At 44.3% G+C, this 20608-nt stretch overlaps 1 protein-coding gene across 6 annotated transcripts in view; it reads right to left on the reverse strand.

Moving 5' to 3' along the window:
* The window catches only part of ERCC6 (ERCC excision repair 6, chromatin remodeling factor), a 101732-nt gene that overhangs the window by 34819 nt on the left and 46305 nt on the right, over positions 1 to 20608 (reverse strand). For 5 of the 6 annotated variants that reach the window (XM_029059733.2, XM_029059734.2, XM_029059732.2 and 2 more), the window contains 3 exons: positions 18439 to 18567; positions 15008 to 15166; positions 5607 to 5742 (listed from right to left, as the gene is read on the reverse strand). In XM_029059733.2, coding sequence (XP_028915566.1) covers positions 5607 to 5742; positions 15008 to 15166; positions 18439 to 18567 — 424 coding nt within the window. The remainder of the gene's footprint in view (positions 1 to 5606; positions 5743 to 15007; positions 15167 to 18438; positions 18568 to 20608) is intronic. The other variant, XM_039911626.1, reaches the window with a different exon arrangement.

Raw genomic sequence — 20608 nt, forward strand, 5'->3', positions numbered from 1 at the left:
TGATCAGTGAGTTCGCCGACTAACATACTAACCTTCATGTAGATAACTTTAACATTAAATTCCATTCTTTTTGTAGGATACCTCCTAGGCATGAACTAGATGTTGCAAAACAGATACAAAGAAATACATCTAGTGCACATGCCCAGTTGCTGGCCAGATATTTCGCTCATGTTTAAAAGGCAGGCGTGTACCTTCTACCCTGAATATATTTACCTCTTTGGTCAACCACATATCACCTGTCAATCAAAACTGCATTCTTCGGTCCAGAACCGACTGTTAAGACTACCGGCCAGCCAAAGATCCAAATGATCAGACCCCCTAATTCCGATTCCACTAAATGGCCCCGTGACCCATTCCAATATGACAAACTGCAAAACTGAAATTCTGTACAATGCCACAGAAATTGGAATTATCTTAACAGAAAACAACCTGCTGCCATGCGATATGAGATTTATTTGAAGTGTTTAAGGGTTCAAGAATGGCTCCTCAACTTATACTTGACTACAGGATCCAACATGATATTTTATTTTTAATGTTATGTGTGAAGCGCCTACTATGTGCCAGGCCCTGTACTGGGCGCCAGGGTAGAAACAAGCAAATCCGTTGGACACAGACCATGTTCCACTTCTAACTCCCAGGCCCGTGCTCTATCCACTAAGCCACGCTGCTTTTAAAGAGCATATCTAGAACATGTCAATACATATTTCTCACACTGCCTATTAAGTCCTTCTGAGTGGCTCCTGGATTCATTCATTCACTCCATCGTATTCATTGAGCACTTACTGTGTGCACAGCACTGTACTAAGTACTTGGGAGAATAGAATAAACAACGGACACATTCCTGCCCACAACGAGCTTTCGACTTTTCCCTCTGATGGACAATGACAGGGCCCTCCACCTCTCCACTGCTCCCAGTCAAGCTAGAACCCAGACATTTCCCCACAGCACCATTTTTAGAAAAGAAAGGCAAGAGAGCAGCCCTAATCTAAAAAGAACATCACATACTTTCTGCACACATGCTCAGAGAAGGGTCTGGAAGTGAAACGGGGCACCTTCTCCTAATAATAATTGTAACATTTGTTAAACAAATGGGGTTGGGTGCATTCCCCATCCCACAGGGGCTCACAGTCTTATTCTCCATTTTACATATGAGGCAACTGAGGCACAGAGGAGTGAAGTGACTCGCCCGAGGTCACAGAGCAGACGAGAGGCAGAGCCGGGATTAGAACCCGGGTCTTCCTGATTTCCAGGCCTGGGCTCTATCCATCACGCCACACTCCCTCTCTAAAACTCTGGGAGGAGCGGCGGTAGAGATGCCCCTCCTCATTCTGAGCAAAGAACGGGCCCAGGCAGGTCTTTTAGGGACACAAGGATTGGGAGGGGGCAGGCTTCAAAGAGCCAGTCGGCCAGAAAGCCAACAAACATCCCTGAACTCTCAGGTCTTGTCCGGGACCCGGGGCGAACAAGTCTGGGAGTCCAGCTTCCTACAGCTGTGGAGGGGAAAGACCGCCATCGCCCCTGCAAAATGGGCACCGGTGAGCAGCGGGGCGGGACTGTGGACCGGCTCTTCCCAGATCACAACCTGAGATGCTGCTTGGAGAGAACAAGCGTTCCAACTTGTAGGTTTAAAGATTTCAGGAAAGACTCCTTCACCCAAATGTTGCCTCTTTTTGTATTATTTATGCTGAAAAATAGGTATTTTCAAATCCGGCTCCCACCACACCTACTGCATGGCTACAGTCACGGCAGAAGACCTTACAGAGGCAGGAGAAAATGGGGGAAAGCCAACGAGAAAAATAGGGTTCTGTGAATCAAGTCTGAAAAAAACTTCTTCACACATGGTCTATGGGAGGGTCAGTGGTTATGAAAAAAGGTAGCAGGGACTGTGTCTACCACTTCTGTTGTATTGCCCTCTTAGTACAGTTCTGTGCATTGCACACAGAAAGCACTCAATAAATATGATCGATTAATCGACTGAAATCTCGGAGTTTGCTTCAGTATAGGCCCAGTCTTACATGAGACGCCAAGTAAAGGGATTGGGGCCGCGAATTCTCGGGAAGTACTCTTAAGCTATGTTCTAGTACACGGAGAACCCCCCGACAACTTCAACTGTTGTTTAATGCAAGTAGCTCTACACAAGAGCACGAGCTTGGGAGTCAGAGGTCGTGGGTTCTAATTCCAGCTCGGCCACCTGTCTGCTGTGTGACCTTCGACAAGTCACTTAATTTCTCTGTGCCTCAATTCCCTCATCTGTAAAATGGGGATTAAGACTGTGAGCCCCACGTGGGACAACCTGATTACCCTGTATCTACCCCAGAGCTTGGAACAGTGCTTGGCACATAGTAAGCACTTAACAAATACCAATATTATTACGCATGCTTTCATTATGCGATTTGTAGAGAAGCTGCTGAAGTATTAAGCAATGTTCCACCACAGTTGTCTAGGTAGAATGCATCCAGCTCAGGTAGATACAGTGTAAAAAAAAGACACAATAAAGATGATGATGATGATAATTGTGGTTGATAATAATAGAATCGCCTTGATTCTATTTACTGCCATTGTTCTTGTCTGTCTCCCCCGATTAGACTGTAAGCCCGTCAAACGGCAGGGACTGTCTCTATCTGTTACCGATTTGTACATTCCAAGCGTTTAGTACAGTCCTCTGCACATAGTAAGCGCTCAATAAATACTATTGAATGAATGAATGGTTTTTGTTAAGCGCTTACTATGTGCCAAGTGCTGTACTAAGTGCTGGGATAGATACAAGAGAATCAAGTCCCAAATAGGGCTCACAGTCTAAATAGGAGAGAGAATAGGTATTGAATTTTCATTTTGTAATCGAGAGAATTAAGGTACAGAGAAGTTAAGTGACTTGCCCAAGCAAACAAGTGACAGAGCAGGGATTAGAACCCAGGTCTTCTGACTCCCAGTCCCATGCTCTGTCCACTGGAACACACTGTTTCACAATACACTGACTGAGCTATGGATGAAATGACCGTTTAATTCCATTCCCTAAATGCAAGTCTTACTTCCTGACCACTCTTTAGAAGACAAACTCAATATTTAGCAAGTGACAATAAGTGATAGAGTTGTGGAAGAAATTTAAGTGGGTCTCTTTCTGAAAGTCACTATCTGATAACTGACCATATTTTTAAGAAACCTCAGTTCGGGAAAGATAGACACCACAGATTCCTATAGCACCTTCACTTGACAGCTGAGGATGTTATGACAGATTTATTTACAGATCAGTCAATCAATACTATTTACTGAGCGCTTACTGTGTAGACCTGAACTGCTATACATGGGAGGCATAGGAATAATAATAAAGGAAAGCTCACTGGACTTTTAGCATGCTTTCTCTCTGAAGAGTTTAAATTGCTGTATCAGCCACACTCAAACTCACAAAAGAGATTTCCATTAGAAATTTCCATTATTTAAGGTTTTGCCCTCAAACAGCACTGAGTTGAAGAGTCCTAAAGACGCAAAAAATTGCCCATTTTATTTGGAAGTAATGAGATGATTTTTTTTTCTTTCAAACCCCATTTAAGCTGAAATGAAGGTGGTTCTTCAGATTATAATAATGGAACCAAAGCCTCTGGGGATGGAGATAAGCCATAATTTTGGCAACCCGTGAAGGTAAACAGATCCTGTTGACTAATTCAGGTCAATGGGCACAGAGGACACTTCTGTCTTTTCTCGTGGAAGGGTTATGTTGTTCGAAATATTTGAGACTTTCATTAAGATATCATAAAAGACATTTCTGTTGTTCCTTGTAGAAGGGCCCAGAATATTTGAGATTTCCATAACCAAAGATAATAATACTACCAAACCCCCCCAACCAGAGTCCCTTCCTGAATAGCTATGGGAGATAATGAGGTGAGAGGTACAATGGCGATGAAAAACAATTGAGAGGCTGGGATGAAAACAGTCTACAGGGAACCAGGAACTCAAGGTCCACATCACTCAAGGCCTGGGCCGACCTCTCTCCCCCGTGTCTGACAAAGCAAAGGGTCCCAGTCCGGCCACCAGCACTGGGATACATCCCTCTCAGGGTCGCACCTGGGGAGTTTCCAGTCCCCTACCAGCCTTAACTATGGGAGGGAGAGTGAAGCGGAGGCCTGTCCATTCCAATCCTAGCTTGGCCAGTGGCTAGCGAGTGGCAGGCCATCTGCTACGAGTCAAAACTCGCCCGTGCTGGGCAGCAGCGGCATGGGAGACAGTCGAGGGTGGAGACTCGTGCAAGGCGGCAATGGTCAACCACTTCTGTCATTTTACCAAGAAAACTCTATGGATCCCCTACCATAACGAGGGCAGACGGAGAACGGGGCGTCCTGGGAGAGATGTGTCCGGGGTGTCGCTATGGGTCGGAGACGACTCGACGGCACAAGACAAGACCACTGGGAAGGTTGTAGCTGTTTCTCTGATTGCCTACACCTCCTCTAGATTGTAAGCACCTTGTAGGTAGGGAATGTACCTACCGACTCTGTTATATGGTACTTTCCCAAGCGCTTACTACAGTGCTCTGCACACAGTAAGTGATCGATAAATGCCATCGATTGATGGGGTACCCGGAGATGTCCCAATCTACTGTTGACACTTTTGTTGACCTGTTTTCACTGTTTGGATTACACTCTTACTGGTGTCTGTGTCTGGCTTCGCATTTATGATCTTGAGCTCCGTTCAGGCTGAGGAACAAGTCTTTAAGGGTGTTCCCCATTACCCCAACTCTTTTTACACACTGTCAGCATTCAATAACAATAATAATACTCACGATAATACCGTTTCCAATGACACCCTCCAAGGGCTCATCTGAACGACGTAAGCGGGTTCATTAACGGAAATCTCACTGTGCCTCTCCGAAGTCAAACGGAACTATACCGTGATTGGGACTTCGACTACGCCGGCGATAGCCGTGATCCAGTGGTCCCCGGTTGTCTTTCTGGACTCGCTCTATTGAGGGCCCCGTGCCCTTTCATTTTCCATTCCAATCTAGAGCTCAGTTGATAAACTTTATTGAAATGGAGTGAGTGGGATAAGGGGTGAGCTGTCGGGGGTTAACCTATATGCCTTTGATGGAAAACTTAACAGGGCTCTAGTATCCTGGCACATCTCCAAATGCAAGTTTGCTATTTCCTACTGCTTTAGGTGATGGGCACTTTCCTGAATCCAGATTTCCTGAGACTTTCCCAGAAGAAAAATTGAAAAGGTATCATGATTCGTAAAACCAATGGTCCGGGCTCTAATATGAGTCATGTTGCTGCTTTGCTAGATAAATTACCCAGTCTCTTTTGTTTTGTTTTTTCATTTTAACAATACACGCGATATAAATGACCTGCTTTGTGGCAAACAATGCATATGGGGGTTAGTGTAATTTGTCACTAACAAAGTAGATAATGTGTCAATATAAAATTCTACAGAAACGCATTACAACCGTGGTAGCCGCTAATAAACACCCAAAATGAGACAGAAATCGCAAACGTTCTTCAGAAGTAACACCACGCAGCTGTTAACGGCAGCCTGAAAGACCTTAAAGAGGAGTCGGGCAAGGCAAGTCGGGAGCCCCTCGGTAAGAAAACAAAAGAACCCAGAAATGCTGCAAATGTCACCTTTTTGTTTGTGTATGAGCCAGTATCGTGTAGAATCGCAACTCTAAACGGAGGCCACCAAGTGTGAAATTCTTTCACCCACTGATGCATTACTGTGGTTGGACACACAATCACAGTTGGGCCCAATCCCTTGAACCTAAGAAAAAAAAAAAATATATGAGAAGAAAATATTGTCATGAATTAAATACAGTATATTAAGTGTTTGATTAACACACAGACACACACCAGCTTGAGAAGAAAAAACAGCTTTTGAAATTGATTGGCATTTTTTTTTTTATAGAAAGATCTATTTGGTTCAAGTGTGATGAAAGGGAAACATCCACAGAGCTCATCCACTGAATGATTAATGGACACTGTTATCAACAGAAAAACAAAAGTCAGATAGCGTTCCGACAAAAAGCGTTAAAAGGTAAATTTTGGTAAAAATCAATGCAAACCTCATTCTCTCCTCATTTAACTAGGTTTAGGTTTATTTGACGCTTCGCTTTGGCTACTCAAACTTGTGTGCAATAAAGACAAGACCTATGGCAATAAACATGCTCATTTAGTACTGCCTAACACAGCTATGGTCCACTGGCTACAGGAGGAGTACGAGTAACAGCAGGATACCCAAACAACCGCCGTACAGAGAACTGAAATTGGAAAACCAAAACCACAGAAGACAGAGGAAATGTTATAAGAACATGGCAAAACAAAACTTCAGACAATATTACCTTCCTTTTTGTGTTCAGATCAATTTATTCTTCTGATTGAGTGCATTCCATCTTTAAATCGGGCCACTGTATGCTCTCTCTCCTCCCTATATTTTACCTTAAGGCAGACTTTGATTCCTAGCTGTTTGACTTTCCTCTGACCATGAACTCCTTTTTGTTACTAACCCACTGTTAAAGGGGAAAATCATACTTTATAACTGGCTGAACGCGGAAAGTGAAAGTGGGACCTCGCACTATCCTCAGAATGCAGTTAATATAATGATCCGCAACAGCAGACCAAAAAGTAAGAACTCAAAAAGAGTGCCATTCCTAGATCAGGTCATAGCCCACCCCAGGATTTTGGACTAGTGTTGAGGTGGAACAGGATGCTTGAAGCAGCAAGAGAGCACGGGCCTGGGAGTCGGAAGGACCTGGGTTCTAATGCCGGCTCTGCCACAAATCCGCTGTGTGATCTTGGAAAGTCACTTCACTACCCTGTGCCTCAGTTCCCTCATCTGTAAAATGGGGATTGAGACTGTGAGCTCTATATGGGACAGAGATGATGTCTAACCTGATTAACTTGTAGCTACCCCAGTGCTTAGACCAATGCCTGGCACATAATGAATACCACAATTATTATTATTATCAGAGGAATTGACTTTCCTCCTCTTGGTTGGGATGAGACCATCTAAAAACCCTAATTTTTCATTCTCCATCTATTCATTTCATTTTTCATTTCGCTTTCCCTCTAGTGACCCATTATGGATCTCTAATTCTGCTCTACTCTCACAAGTGCTTTGTACAGTGTTCTGTGTATAGTAAGTTCTCAATAAATACCACCGATGAATTGACTGACTGTCCAAGAAGGTGTTTGGACCCAATGATTTTATTTACATATGGTTTACCTGTGAGATAAAATATCCTGTATTCTCGTCACAATTGGATCCAATTCTTTTTACCTTTCTGCTCCCCAAAACGTGAACCTATTAAATAACTTTCTTAATACAATTAACAAATTCATTCAGCTACAGAGCCATCTTTTTCATTCCCGAATATCTTTTCTCCACGATCAATCAAGTAGTTCTAGCTGAGTTACAGGTTTTGATGTATTTGAAGAATGTTCTATCATTTCTGTAAAATGTGTTTGCACCTGTGTAAGATTTCCTTTTTGGCCTGCCTCATTTCCCGTTTGCACCTAACCTATCACTCTATGTTGACTCTCCTTTTCTCACTTGGCTAAAGTTTCAATATTTTAAAGTGTGACATTTTCCCTTTTATGATCTTTTTCATCCTTCCATTTAACTGCACAGGGTTTCTATTTATCATCTGTTTTTTTCCTCCCTGCAGTTTACCTAAGTCCTAATGCACTATTTTTTTTTTTAATTTAAAAATAATAATAATAACGATATTTAAGTGCTTACTGTGTGCCGAGCACTGTTCTAAGCACTGGGATAGATTCAAGGCAATCAGGTTGCCCCACAGGGGGCTCATAGTTTTATTCTCCATTTTACAGATGAGGTAACTGAGAAACAGAGAAGTTAAGCGGCTTGCCCACGGTCACACAGCAGACAAGTGGCATGGCCGAGATTAGAACCCGTGTCCTCCGACTCCCAAGCCCGGGCTCTTTCCACTAAGCCGCAAGCCTCCAGACTTTCAGTAGCTACTGTTTTGTATTAAACTTTTCTATTTTCTCTTTCAAATGGGATATTTTCAGTTTCCTTTTCTAAAATCAAGTATCCCTGGGCTGATTTTCTCTTGAACTTCCAATCCTGCATGGATGTTACTGAGCTATGGCCTCAATTAATAACACAGAGAAGCAGCAGGGCTCAGTGGAAAGAGCACGGGCTAGGGAGTCAGAGGGCATGGGTTCATATCCCGGCTCCGCCGCTTGTCAGCTGTGTGACTTTGGGCAAGTCATTTAACTTCTCTGTGCCTCGGTTACCTCATTTGTAAAATGGGGATTCAGACTGTGAGCCCCACATGGGACAACCTGATCACTCTGTATCCCCCCAGCGCTTAGAACAGTGCTTTGCACATAGTAAGCGCTTAACAAATGCCATCATTATTATTAATAACATTAATAATAACAGTATTTGTTAAGAGCTTACTATGTATCATGCATCGTAAGAATGTCAGGGCAGATAGAAGCTAATGAGGTTGGACACATTCCCTGACCCACATAGGCCTCACGCTCTTAATCCCCAGTTTACAGATGAGGTAACTGAGGCATAGAGAATTAAAGTGACTTGCCCAAGGTCACACAAGACAAGTGGCGGCGCCAGGATGAGAACCCAGGTCCTTCCGACTTCCCGGCCCCTGCTCCATCCACTAGGCCGGGTTGCTTACCCGTGCTGCTTCTCCAATTGCAGAGTGGATCTTCACTACATACCACGTGATTCGGGTCCCATCTTTTACTAGGAATTCGATATTTCCCGGCATTGCCTAGTTCAGATTATGTCATCCACTATCAAATCACGAGCTTACTAGAGCACGAGTTAGAGACGTTCAAATATAGCATCACGATGAGAGTAGCAATGAGCTGGGAGAGGTAGATCCGGGCTCTCCCACTTTCTAGACATGGACTACAGACCAAGTCTACACTAGGTTCCAGTCCATCTGCAGACTGGGAGTATGATTTATTAAGTGCTTTCGGATTCTAGGAAATCCCAAAGCTAGATTGAAGTGATTACATTATAAATTTCCTCATCTTGTGAAGAGGCCACTGGGTATCATTTCACTGTACTGAATGGATGATGTATTAGAAGCAGCGTGGCTCAGTGGAAAGAGCACGGGCTTGGGAGTGAGAGGTCATGGGTTCTAATCCTGGCTCTGCCACCTGTCGGCCGTGTGACTTTGGGCAAGTCACCTAACTTCTCTGGGCCTCAGTTACCTCATCTGTAAAATGGGGATAAAGACTGTGAGCCCCGCGAGGGACAACCTGATCGACTTGTATACCCCCCAGCGCTGAGAACAGTGCTTTGCACATAGTAAGTGTTTAACAAATACCAACATTATTATTATTATTCTTACATTATGCCCAGAGACCTTCAAACAAGTTCCTGACTGTGGGTCAGACACAGTCCCTGTCCCACATGGGGCTCACAATCAAAGTAGGAGGGAGAACAGTTGCTAGGATCCCCCTTTTACAGATGAGGAAACAGAGGCCCAGTGAAGTTAAGTGACTTGCCCAAGGACACCCTGCAGGCAAGTGGCAGGGCTGGGATCAGAACCAGTACTGAATACAACATGGTGTCGTATCCAAATAATAGCAATAATCATAATAATGATGGTATTTGTAAAGTGCTTACTATGTGCCAAGCACTGTCCTAAGCACCAGAGCAGATACAAGATTATCAGGTTGTCCCACGTGGGGCTCACAGTCTTAACCCCCATTTTACAGATGAGGAAACTGAGGCACAGAGAAGTTAAGTGAGTTGCCCAAAGTCACAAAGCAGACTAGGTGGCGGAGGCAGGATTAGAACCCACGACTTCTGACTCCCAAGCCCGTGTGCTCTTTCCACTAAGCCACGCTACTTTACATACTAAATATAACTAAATATATGTACTCAGGGTCTATTGTGTACAGGGCACGCTACTAAATTCTGGGGAAACAGACTTGAGGAGTTTACAATCACAATTTGTGTAATCACAGGTCCTTTATTATCAGTTAATAGTTAATCAGTCTACAAAGAGTGAAAATAAAGTAAGGCTGTCATTTGGAAAGTGTAAGGTTGCACCTCCATCTTGTCTATCTTGCCGCCAACCCCTCACCCATGAACTGTCTGGCCTGGGACACCCTCCCTCCTCAAATCGACAAAGGACGACTCTACCTACCTTCAAAGCCTTACTGAAGGCACATCTTCTCCAAAAGATATCTCCTAAGTCCCCCTTTCCTCTTCTCTCACTCCCTTCTGCGTCGTCCTGACCTGCTCTCTTTGTTCCCTTTCCAGTCCCACTGTACTTATGTACATACCTGTAAATGCACTTTTTTATATTATCTGTCTCCCCTTCTAGACTGTAAGCTCGCTGGGGGCAGGGAATGTGTCTGCTTACTATGATATCGAACTCTCCCAAGTGCTTATGCACTTACGCGAGAGCATTGAACACAGTAAGCGTTCAATAAATACGACTGAATGAATCAGTTCAAAGCTTGGGGAAAGACATACCATAGCCTTGTTGTGTGCTTTTCTACGGTTACCCTAAGTGGCAGCTTTTCATTTTGAACATGGCAGCAGAAAGGAGTGAGACCAAAGCAGAGATTGGATGTGACTTTTAAGATCATCGTGCTATGTTACAAAGTGAGAATGTAATGCTATTCACACCTCAGTAGCTCAAAGGGTTAGGGGTAATAATAATAATAATAATAATAATAATGTTGGTATTTGTTGAGCGCTTACTATTTGTAGAGCACTGTTCTAAGAGCTGGGGTAGATACAAGGTAATCAGGTTGTCCTATGTGAGGCTCACACCTAATCTCCATTTTACAGATGAGGGAACTGAGGCACAGAGAAGTTTAGTGACTTGCCCACAGTAACACAGCCGCGCAGTGGAAGAGCCGGGATCTGAACCCATGACCTCTGACTCCCAAGCCCGGGCTCTTTCCGCTGCGCCATGCTGCTTCATGGAAACCAGTAAAATATATCCAAGACTGAAAGGCCTGGGAAAGCAGGAGATTCAAGTACTTTCCATTTGATTATTAATCCCTATGGTTAGTGGAATATTGCAATGCTTGGAAGGTGGAGGGAGGAGGAGGGAGAGTTACGCTTATAAATTCACTTTGTGTGTGTGTGTGTGTGTGTGTCCTCTCAGCTTCTGACTCTGTTTTTCTCCTTGCTCTTCAACTTTTTGACCCCATTTTCTCTTTAATTTTATTTCCAGCGTCCCTCCTTCTCATTGCTCTCTTCTTCCTTTTTTCCTTTTTTTTTTTTTTTTAATTGCCTGCGTGCCTCACCGAGGAAGAACATGAACAGAAGAAACTAAGTCACTCCCACTACCTGTTAGCCCTTTTCTATACATCCAGATCACTCTCCAGGACTTCTGAGGTCACAGGTGGTCACTGATTCCAGGTGGGAAGGTACCAGGAGATCCGAGATGGCAGAAGCAGGATTAGGGATTGAGAAGGAAAAATTAATGGGGTCTCTGTCAGGATCCCATGAAGCTGACTGCACAGATGACTACGTGGGTAAATTAAGGAGGATATTCCAGAATGCCACTTCATTCATAAATTTCCCAGTTGTTCGGCTGACACACAACCAATTCTTTACTTAAGCGGTTTCCGCTAATACTATTTTAATAGAAATCGTCTGGGCTATAATCCAATCTGCCATTTTATTTCCTCACGTAGCGGGGGATATGAATATGGCCGGTTAACTGATTACAGCTGCTGCTTACTGTTCACCCTGACTTCAGCTCGTGATAAGACTGCCTCTCCTTAAGAAGACACGGTTTAAGTTTTATACCCAAACTGCTCTTCCGGGACAACTTCCCAGGAACAGATTTCCTTGGTTCGGTAGAGTAAACTGCATATAAGATTTGGGGGGTGGGAGAGAAAGGGAATTAAATGAAAAATAGAAGTTTACGCATTTTATGAAGTTTGGGAAAATCCCGTTATCAAAAACACACAAGTGAGACGCTGTGAGTTCCTTGAAGGCAGGGAACGTATCTTCTATCACCACTGAATTCTCCCAAGAATTTAGTATAGCGCTCTGCACACAGTAGGTTCTCAATAAATATGACTGATTGATTGATTCAATCAAACAAAAATTCCTCACCATTGGCTTTAAAACCTTGCCCCCTCCTACCTCACCTTGCTTCTCTCCTTCTACAACCCAGCCCGCATATTTCCCTCCTCTGCTGCTAACTTTTTCACCGGGAGCTCATCTCACCCGTCTCGCTGCCGACCCCGGCCCACGTCCTGCCTCCTCAAAGCCCTCCCTCCTCACATGCGCCAGACAACGATTCTCCCCCACGTCAAAGCCTTACCGGAGGGACATCTCCTCCAAGAGGCCTTCCCGGACTAGGCTCCACTTTTCCTCATCTCCCACTCCCTTCTGCGTCACCCTGACTTGCTCCCTTTGCTCTTCCCCCCCCGTTCCCAGCCCCACAGCACTTTTCTATATAGCTGCAATTTTATATATTTATATTGATGCCTGTTCTTATTGATGTCTGTCGCCCCCGGTCTGGACTATGAGCTCACTGTGGGCAGGGATTGTCACTCTTTACAGTTGCATTGTACTTTCCCACGTGCTTAGTACAGTGTTCTGCACCCAGTAGGCACTTAATAACTATGACTGAATGAATGAATAAGCCAGAGAGCCTACTTTCTACTAAACATTCATCAGGCTACGACGCTACCAATGTGTGCAAAGGACCACGTGAAGTTCTGGGAAAGAATACAAGGGTAAGAATTAAAGAGGGTCCCTGGCTCTCAGGGGCTCACAATTAAAGAACAAAGGGGGGAAAAGCGGGTGGGTGACAAATCCGTAAGGATGGAACAGTTTTAAATAAGGAGGACTATTCCGAAGCTTTCCCTTCAATATTACCATCTGGTGTAAAACTGTTTCGCTTTTATATGGGTGACAACAAAAACGAGAACTGAAGAATGAAGATTGCTTCAAAAACCCCCTTTATTTTAAAGGTTGCTCTTTTCTTACCTTTTTGACGTTTGGATAAGATTTGAGTATATAATTGGGATTTATAATCTCAAATTTCCAATACGAGATATGCAGTAAAGAGTGAGGACTTCCTAATTATAGTCACAACAGTTAGGAAGCACTTACCGTGTGCTAAACAGCGGGGCGGAGACAAGATAATAGATCAGACACAGTCTCTACCCCACATGAGGTTCACAGTGTAAGAAGCAGGGAGAGCAAGAGGTTAAGTGACTTGCCCAAGTGGCAGAGCTGGGATTAGAACCCAGGTCCCCTGACTCCCAGATCAATGTCTTAAATTAAGAGATAAAGTTAAGAGAGTGAAAACAGGAAAACCCAGATTTATCAACCACTAGCTAAAGGACTGTCTCGAAAAATACCTCGCCTTTACATTCTGTTCTAAACACTGCAAAACTCAGTACACTGAAAACGGGAGTTAGAAATCATTGCCAATAAGAGTTCTGCTTTAACACAAAATTCATCCAGCGCACAGAACAGTGCTCGGCACAAAGTAAGCACTTAACAAATACCGTAATTATTATTATTATCCGTGTTAGATACGCTACCTTCAAACTGTCATTTCTTTGCTTCCAATCACCCTTGTGTCTTAAAGATAGAAAAAATTTCATTTTTTTCTTCCTTTACGACAAAGATTTCTGAAACTGATGAGCTACGAGAGATGAATAAGGTGACAAATACCAGCTTTGTGTAATAAATGTTATTGCACCGAGAGGGTTACATGCCTTCTGGCTAGCATGTTTGGCTTCAAAGGACCAATATCAGCTCCAGTAATTTTCAATAGCAAAACAGGAGCTTCCGGTTGAGAAAAATATCTTTTCAAGTATTTAGAACAAAACAGATACGGTTCAGGAAAAGTCCGGAAAAATGAATTAAATTTTAGTTCAATTACTATTTCCACTAAGCTTCACATAGACACGATTTGGTCTGGTATTTCCTATGTTGTTAGCACTTCACTCCAATAGGGTCCCCAGTTTAAAAATGGGAAAAACAACATACAATTGATTACTGAACTTTTGCACGTCAGAATAGTACATCTCTTCTGTCCGGTTTGGAAGGAAACCTTAAATACTTTCAATCCACCACTATTTTGATCTCTTTCAACCTTCTTTTAAAAAAAATATATCCTCTATTCCCTACGCTCTGGTTTATTAAAGCTTAGTAAACCCTTCCTTTCTTTGGTTTTCCCATATCTAAAACGCCACGGATTCATCGAGTGCTTAGGGATCCTGATGAGAAAAGTATTCAGAAGCGCAAAGCTTTAATATTTTCTACTTAGTTCACTTAAGGTTAAAAAAAAAACAAACCTAAACAAGACACATTTAGCTGTCCCCTGGTACTGTATTCAGTGATATGAAGTTCCCGCTTTTGGTGTTCTCCGGTCATCTTTGGGAGGATTAAAAAGAAAAAAAAAAAGAAGAAAAAGGGAAGCAAGGAAAAGACACGATAGACCATTTAAGTCCAGACCATCTTTCCGACGAAAACAGATCCCACAGATGTAGCCGGCTTCGCCGTGCGGGGCGTAAAAGGAATTCCGACGAGCCGCTTCCAATCCCTTCAGCCAAAGCTCCAACTCTGCCTACGAGTTATCTCTGTACTTCCTGTAAAACGCTCACCTGGTGGCTTGCCAGGACAGCGATTTTAATGTGAAATGTAATAAATGGAACGAAAGGTACTACGTCTAATTTAAAATTCCATATTGTGTAAACTATTGATATTAATGTAATTGAGTTGGTAAACAATCCATTTGTGGAAGCTAACCTTAGACACCGTATTGACCCAAAATATCTAGTGGGGCTCATCTGCAAAATGAAGCATCGATGCCTGGAATTCATTAAAAGTGTTACATGTTTAATTTCCCCTGCCCTACAGCACCATTGCCTCGTAAAATTTTTCCTTTGATGTCCCCCACTAAAAGAATTAAAGGAATATTGTAATTGAAATGGCATCAATAATTCACAAGACCCTCCTCCACCAGCGATACATCGGATGAAATATTCATTGAGCTCCACAGACTGACAGTCTGCCGAGAAGCACTTGCCTGTAATTTGAACCGCGCGTCCTGATCTTGCTGTAGCTCAGACCTGCCAAGAAGGCAATTATCTGGATGGTCTTGCCCAATCCCATCTCGTCTCCCAGAATTCCTCCTGCCTGCTGGCAGTGCAATTCCCACAGCCACCTAACACCTGTCTGCTGGTACCTACGACGAGCACCAACGAGGAGGGGGGGAAAAAAAAAAAAAGAAGAAAACGGCAAATGTTTGATAATAAAGACGGTAACGGAAAGTACTCATGAATTAATCACGAGGCAAGGTGCCGGTGTCGGTTACAGAAACGTGTCGGCCGCGTGTTTTACATGAGTGCCGTATTTACAAGGTCATGCATTTTTGATGCATCCGGACATCGTGTGAGGCACGTTTATTTTCTCCTGGAATCCCACACCACATCTAATTAAGTTGATAGGCACGACAAGCAGGGGACACCTGGTTTCGTTCGTATTTTCAGGCGGGAAGGCAGTTCGCCGAGGTGATTCTAATGGTTAAAATCAGCATCGTCCTTCAGGAAAGCCGGGGGGAGGTGTTAACACGCTACAGATCGTCAGAAAGTTGGGCGAAATGGATCTTGGGCTGAAAGTTTCGGCTTCATTTATTTTTCTGTTTCCTCCCAGGGTGGGAGGTACAAGGGTATTTTTTTACTCCATATACAGTTGGATATTCAGTTAAGTGAATTTGATATCTTTTAATAAAAAAAATGAATTAAAGGCATTTTTTAAAGGCAGAGACCAATTCTAAGCGATATGACCAATCTTAACAAATGGGACGTGGCAGATCATTACTTGGGGTAGATTCACTTTGATATTATTATAAGACTCAGAAGGGAACGAACACAAGTAGGTTAAAGATGAACAACCATTTCGAGTGAAAAGACAAAGGCAGCGGGAACTGAAGCTCTTGAAAACACTAAATTGAGAAAGAGCTTTTTATAACTAAAAGCAGAGCTGAAGTCAAGCAGCATATATCACAGAACCTCGGATCGCAGTCCTTTTAGAGTGTGAGAAGGGAAAAGGGGCCAGGAAGAAAATATTCTTAGAAGGAGGAGGCTTAGAGGGGAAACAAATCATTTTTTGGTTTGTCTGCTTGCCTTTAGCCACTGAATATCTAATTACAAGCAGAAAGAAGGAAAAATGGATTGGAATATTGGTAAAGGAGCAACTTGAGACTGTGACATCAAGAATTAAATAAAGAAGGCAGTGAAAAATCCAAGGTAGAATGGCTAATTAAGGAAACAGAAGCAAACATAAGGATGTTGATGATGATGAGAGAGGTATTTATTAAGTGTTCAGTACGTGCCAAGCACTGCCCTAAACCCTGGGGTTGCTATAACTCAAGCAGATTGGAAACTGTCTCTGTTCTTCACTGGGCTCACAGAGGGAGGGAATACACATATTTTGTCTCCATTTTCCCCTTTGGAAAACTGAGCCACGGATCAGCTAAGTGACTTGCTCAAGGTCACACAGCAGGTGAGCGGCAGAGCTGGAATTAGAACCCAGAACCTCTGACTCCCAGGTCCACATTCTATTATGCTGCTCTGCTTCTTTTCAGTTAAGAACAACAACAACAACAACAACAAAAAACACCAAAAAGAGAAAAAAAAAAAAAAAAGATTGCTACTCAACAACTCCCCTAAGCGTTTTTTTTTTTTTTTTTTTTTCTGTTGCCCCAAATTTTCACTATTCATTCTGAACTGATAGAAGAGTAGTTTTTTTTTCTACTCCTCAAGATTCCCTGATGATCAGACCATCAGGGCTATCTAAAAAACTGGTTCTAGGAGAAGTCTGATGACAGTAGTGGTTATCACCATCGGCTAGAACAAGAAATAATAATAATTGTGGCAATTAAGCGCTTCCTCTGTGCTGGACACTGTGCTAAGCGCTGGCAAATCGGGTTGGACACCGTCCCTGTCCCACATGGGGCTCACGGTTTAATCCCCTTGTTACAGATGAGGTGACTGAGACTCAGAGAAGTGAAGTGATTTGCCCAAGGCCACACAGCAGACAAGTGGAGGAGCCAGGATGAGAACCTTTGACCCTTCTGACTTCCTGGTCCGGACTAAGAAATATGATTTTGGGTCTAATGTTACCCATTAAGTTTTCTGACCACACCTAATTGAACAGCTCCTTGGAAAACAGTGCTCTGCACGCATTAAGCGCTCAATAAATATGACTGACTGAATGAATGAAAGTGATCTTAGCACAACAAAGAAGTAGACAGGTAAAAGGGATAAAGTTCAACTGGACCAAGTATAATAACAATTTTGGCATTTCTTCAGCACTTACTGTACTAGACCCAACATAAGCAGGTCCCATATGGGACTCAGAGTCTAAGTAGGAAGAAGAACAGGAATTGAATCCCATTGGGCAGATAATAATAATAACGTTGGCATTTGTTAAGCGCTTACTCTGTGCAGAGCACTGTTCTAAGCGCTGGGGGAGACAGGGTAATCGAGGTTGTCCCACGTGAGGCTCACGGTTAATCCCCATTTTAAAGATGAGGGAACTGAGGCACGGAGAAGTGAAGTGACTTGCCCACCGTCACACAGCTGACAAGTGGCAGGGCCGGGATTCAGATGAGGTAACTGAGGCACAGAGTAGTCAAGTGACTTGTCCAAGGTCACAAAGCACAGAAGTGGCAGAGCTGGAATTAAAAGCCAGGTCCTTCTGCCTCCCAGGCCTCTGCTCTTCCAACTAGGCGATGCTGTTCCTCTAAAATTATTATACCGGGTGTGTTTGTGCAACAGACTGGTGATGATGATGAGGGTATCCGTTAAGCGCTTACAATGTGCCAAGCACAAGCACTTTTGGAGACCGCATAACGACCGTGCCCCACAGCACTTGAGTACATACTTATTATTCTATTTATTTTATTAATGATGTGTACCTATAATCTACTTATCTATTTTGATGCTACTGATGCCTGTCTACTGGAGAAGCAGCGTGGCGCAGTGGAAAGAGCACGGGCTTTGGAGTCAGGGCTCATGAGTTCGAATCCCAGCTCTGCCACTTGTCGGCTGTGTGACTGTGGGCGAGTCACTTAACTTCTCTGTGCCTCAGTTCCCTCATCTGTAAAATGGGGATTAAGACTGTGAGCCCCACGTGGGACAACCTGATTCCCCTGTGTTTACCCCAGCGCTTAGAACAGTGCTCTGCACATAGTAAGCGCTTAACAAATACCAACATTATTATTATTATTATTATTATTTGTTGCCCGTCTCCCCACTTCTGGACTGTGAGCCTGCAGTTGGTTAGGGATTGTCTCTGTTGTTGCCAAATTATACTTTTCAAGCACTCAGTACAGTGCTCTGCACACAGTCGGCGCTCAATAAATCCGATCGAATGAACGAATGAACCGCAAAATCCCAAGAGCATTTCTTTGCACAGAGGGAAGGAAAAAAAAAAATAACCCGTGCTACGTACTTAAAAAGCTTTTTGAATAGAAAACCCGGCACTCTAAAACCTTCGTCAAACTCCGCATCGCTTTCCTCGGTATCGTCTTCGGCTACCCGCCGCTCCTCTTTTTCCTTCAGCCGCCGACCGTTCCACCTCCTACCGTGAGAATAAAAAGCGCATTTCAGTCTTCCGTGGTTTCGAGATAAAATATTAAAATACAGCGGTCCGGAAGCATACGAGCAAAACCGCCAATCGAAAGAACGGTCCCGAAACGTCTCAGGTCCGTCCGCCGCCACCACCCCAAACTCCCATATTCCGCGAGAAGAATCCGCTCGGAAACTCTCCGTCCTGGATTACATCTTTTGACGCTTTGACCGTTCTTCTGAGTTTATAACGCTCCCCCAAATTCTCGTTCTGCTTTTATAGCACGACCGAGGGGACCGTTTGGTGCCACTCTGTCAGATCCCGTAGACTCTATCCCGGTATGAAGTCACGCTCGCAGCGACACGGCTCCCTGGGGTGGGACGCGGGAGGAGGAGAGATGACAGCAGCTGCTCTACGGTGAATTCAAGTGGGGCGCGCGCACGGCAGAAAGAAGAACGATTTAAAGTTTCGGCGAAGCTCCGACTCGAACGACGCACCGTGGCCGAGGGCCGCTGGGATACCACGGCAGCCAACCGGCCAGCGATCAGAGTAGGTGCTTCCCTTCTCGAGCGAGGGCTTCGCTTTGAGGTCGCCGCAGAGCTGGCTCCGAAATAATGATAATGATGTTGCTATCCGTTAAGCGCTCACTATGTGCAGAGCACTGTTCTAAGCGCTGGGGTAGACACAGGGGAATCGGGTTGTCCCACGTGGGGCAGAGACAGGGACGGGGCCCCGTACGAGATGAGCCCCAACAGGGTTCATTCGTTCGATAGTATTTATTGAGGGCTTACTATGTGCAGAGCACTGTACTAAGCGTTTGGAGGGTTCTGTCCTTAGGAATCGGGAATAATAATAATAATGTTGGTATTTGTTAAGTGCTTACCGTGTGCAGAGCACTGTTCTAAGCGCTGGGGTAGATACAGGGTCATCAGGTTGTCCCACGTGAGGCTCACAGTCTTAATCCCCATTTTACAGATGAGGTCACTGAGGCACAGAGAAATTAAGTGACTCGCCCACAGACACACAGCTGACAAGTGGCAGAGGGGATTCGAACCCATGACCTCTGACTCCCAAGCTCCGGCTCTTTCCACTGAGCCACGCTGCTTCTCAATATGATGACATTTGTTAAGTGCTTACTATATGCAGAGCACTGTTCTAAGCACTCGGGGGATTCAAGGGGATCGGGTTGTCCCACGTGGGGCTCACAGTCTCAATCCCCATTTTACGGATGAGGTAACTGAGGCACAGAGAAGCGATGCGATGTTGCCCAAGGTCACACGGCAGACAATGGCAGAGTTGGGATTAGAACCCATGACCTTCTGACTCCCAGGTCCGTGCTCTACTGACTGTGCCCCAACAGCTTTGACTGAGTGCTAAATGATCCGAAAACTGCTCCTTCAATGCGATCCTCTTGTGTTTTTACTGTGATCATAGTAAATGATGATGATGATAATGGTATTTGTTAAGTGCTTACTATGTAATAATGTTGGTATTTAATAATAATGTTGGTATTTGTTAAGCGCTTACTATGTGCAGAGCACTGTTCTAAGCGCTGGGGTAAACAGAGGGGAATCAGGTTGTCCCACGTGGGGCTCACAGTCTTAATCCCCATTTTATAGATGAGGGAACTGAAGCACAGAGAAGTGAAGTGACTCGCCCACAGTCACACAGCCGACAAGTGGCAGAGCTGGGATTCGAACTCACGAGCCCTGACTCCAAAGCCCGTGCTCTTTCCCCTGCGCCACGCTGCTTCTCTATGCAAAGCACCGTTCTAAGCACTGGGGTAGATACAAGTAGTCAGGTTGCCCCACGTGGGGCTCACCGTCTTAATCCTCATTTTACAGATGAGGTCACCGAGGCACAGAGAATTTACGTGGTTTGCCCAGGGCCACGCGGCAGACAAGTGGCCAGGATTAGAACCCACGTCCTCTGACTCCCAAGCCCGGGCCCTTCCCACTAAGCCAAGCTGTCCTCATTCATTCATTCGATCATATTTACTGAGCACCTACTGTGTGGAGAGCACTGTCCTAAGCGGTTGGGAGAGTGCAATACA

This window comes from Ornithorhynchus anatinus, chromosome 3 (genome assembly GCF_004115215.2).
Source record: "Ornithorhynchus anatinus isolate Pmale09 chromosome 3, mOrnAna1.pri.v4, whole genome shotgun sequence".
Lineage (NCBI taxonomy): Eukaryota > Metazoa > Chordata > Mammalia > Monotremata > Ornithorhynchidae > Ornithorhynchus > Ornithorhynchus anatinus.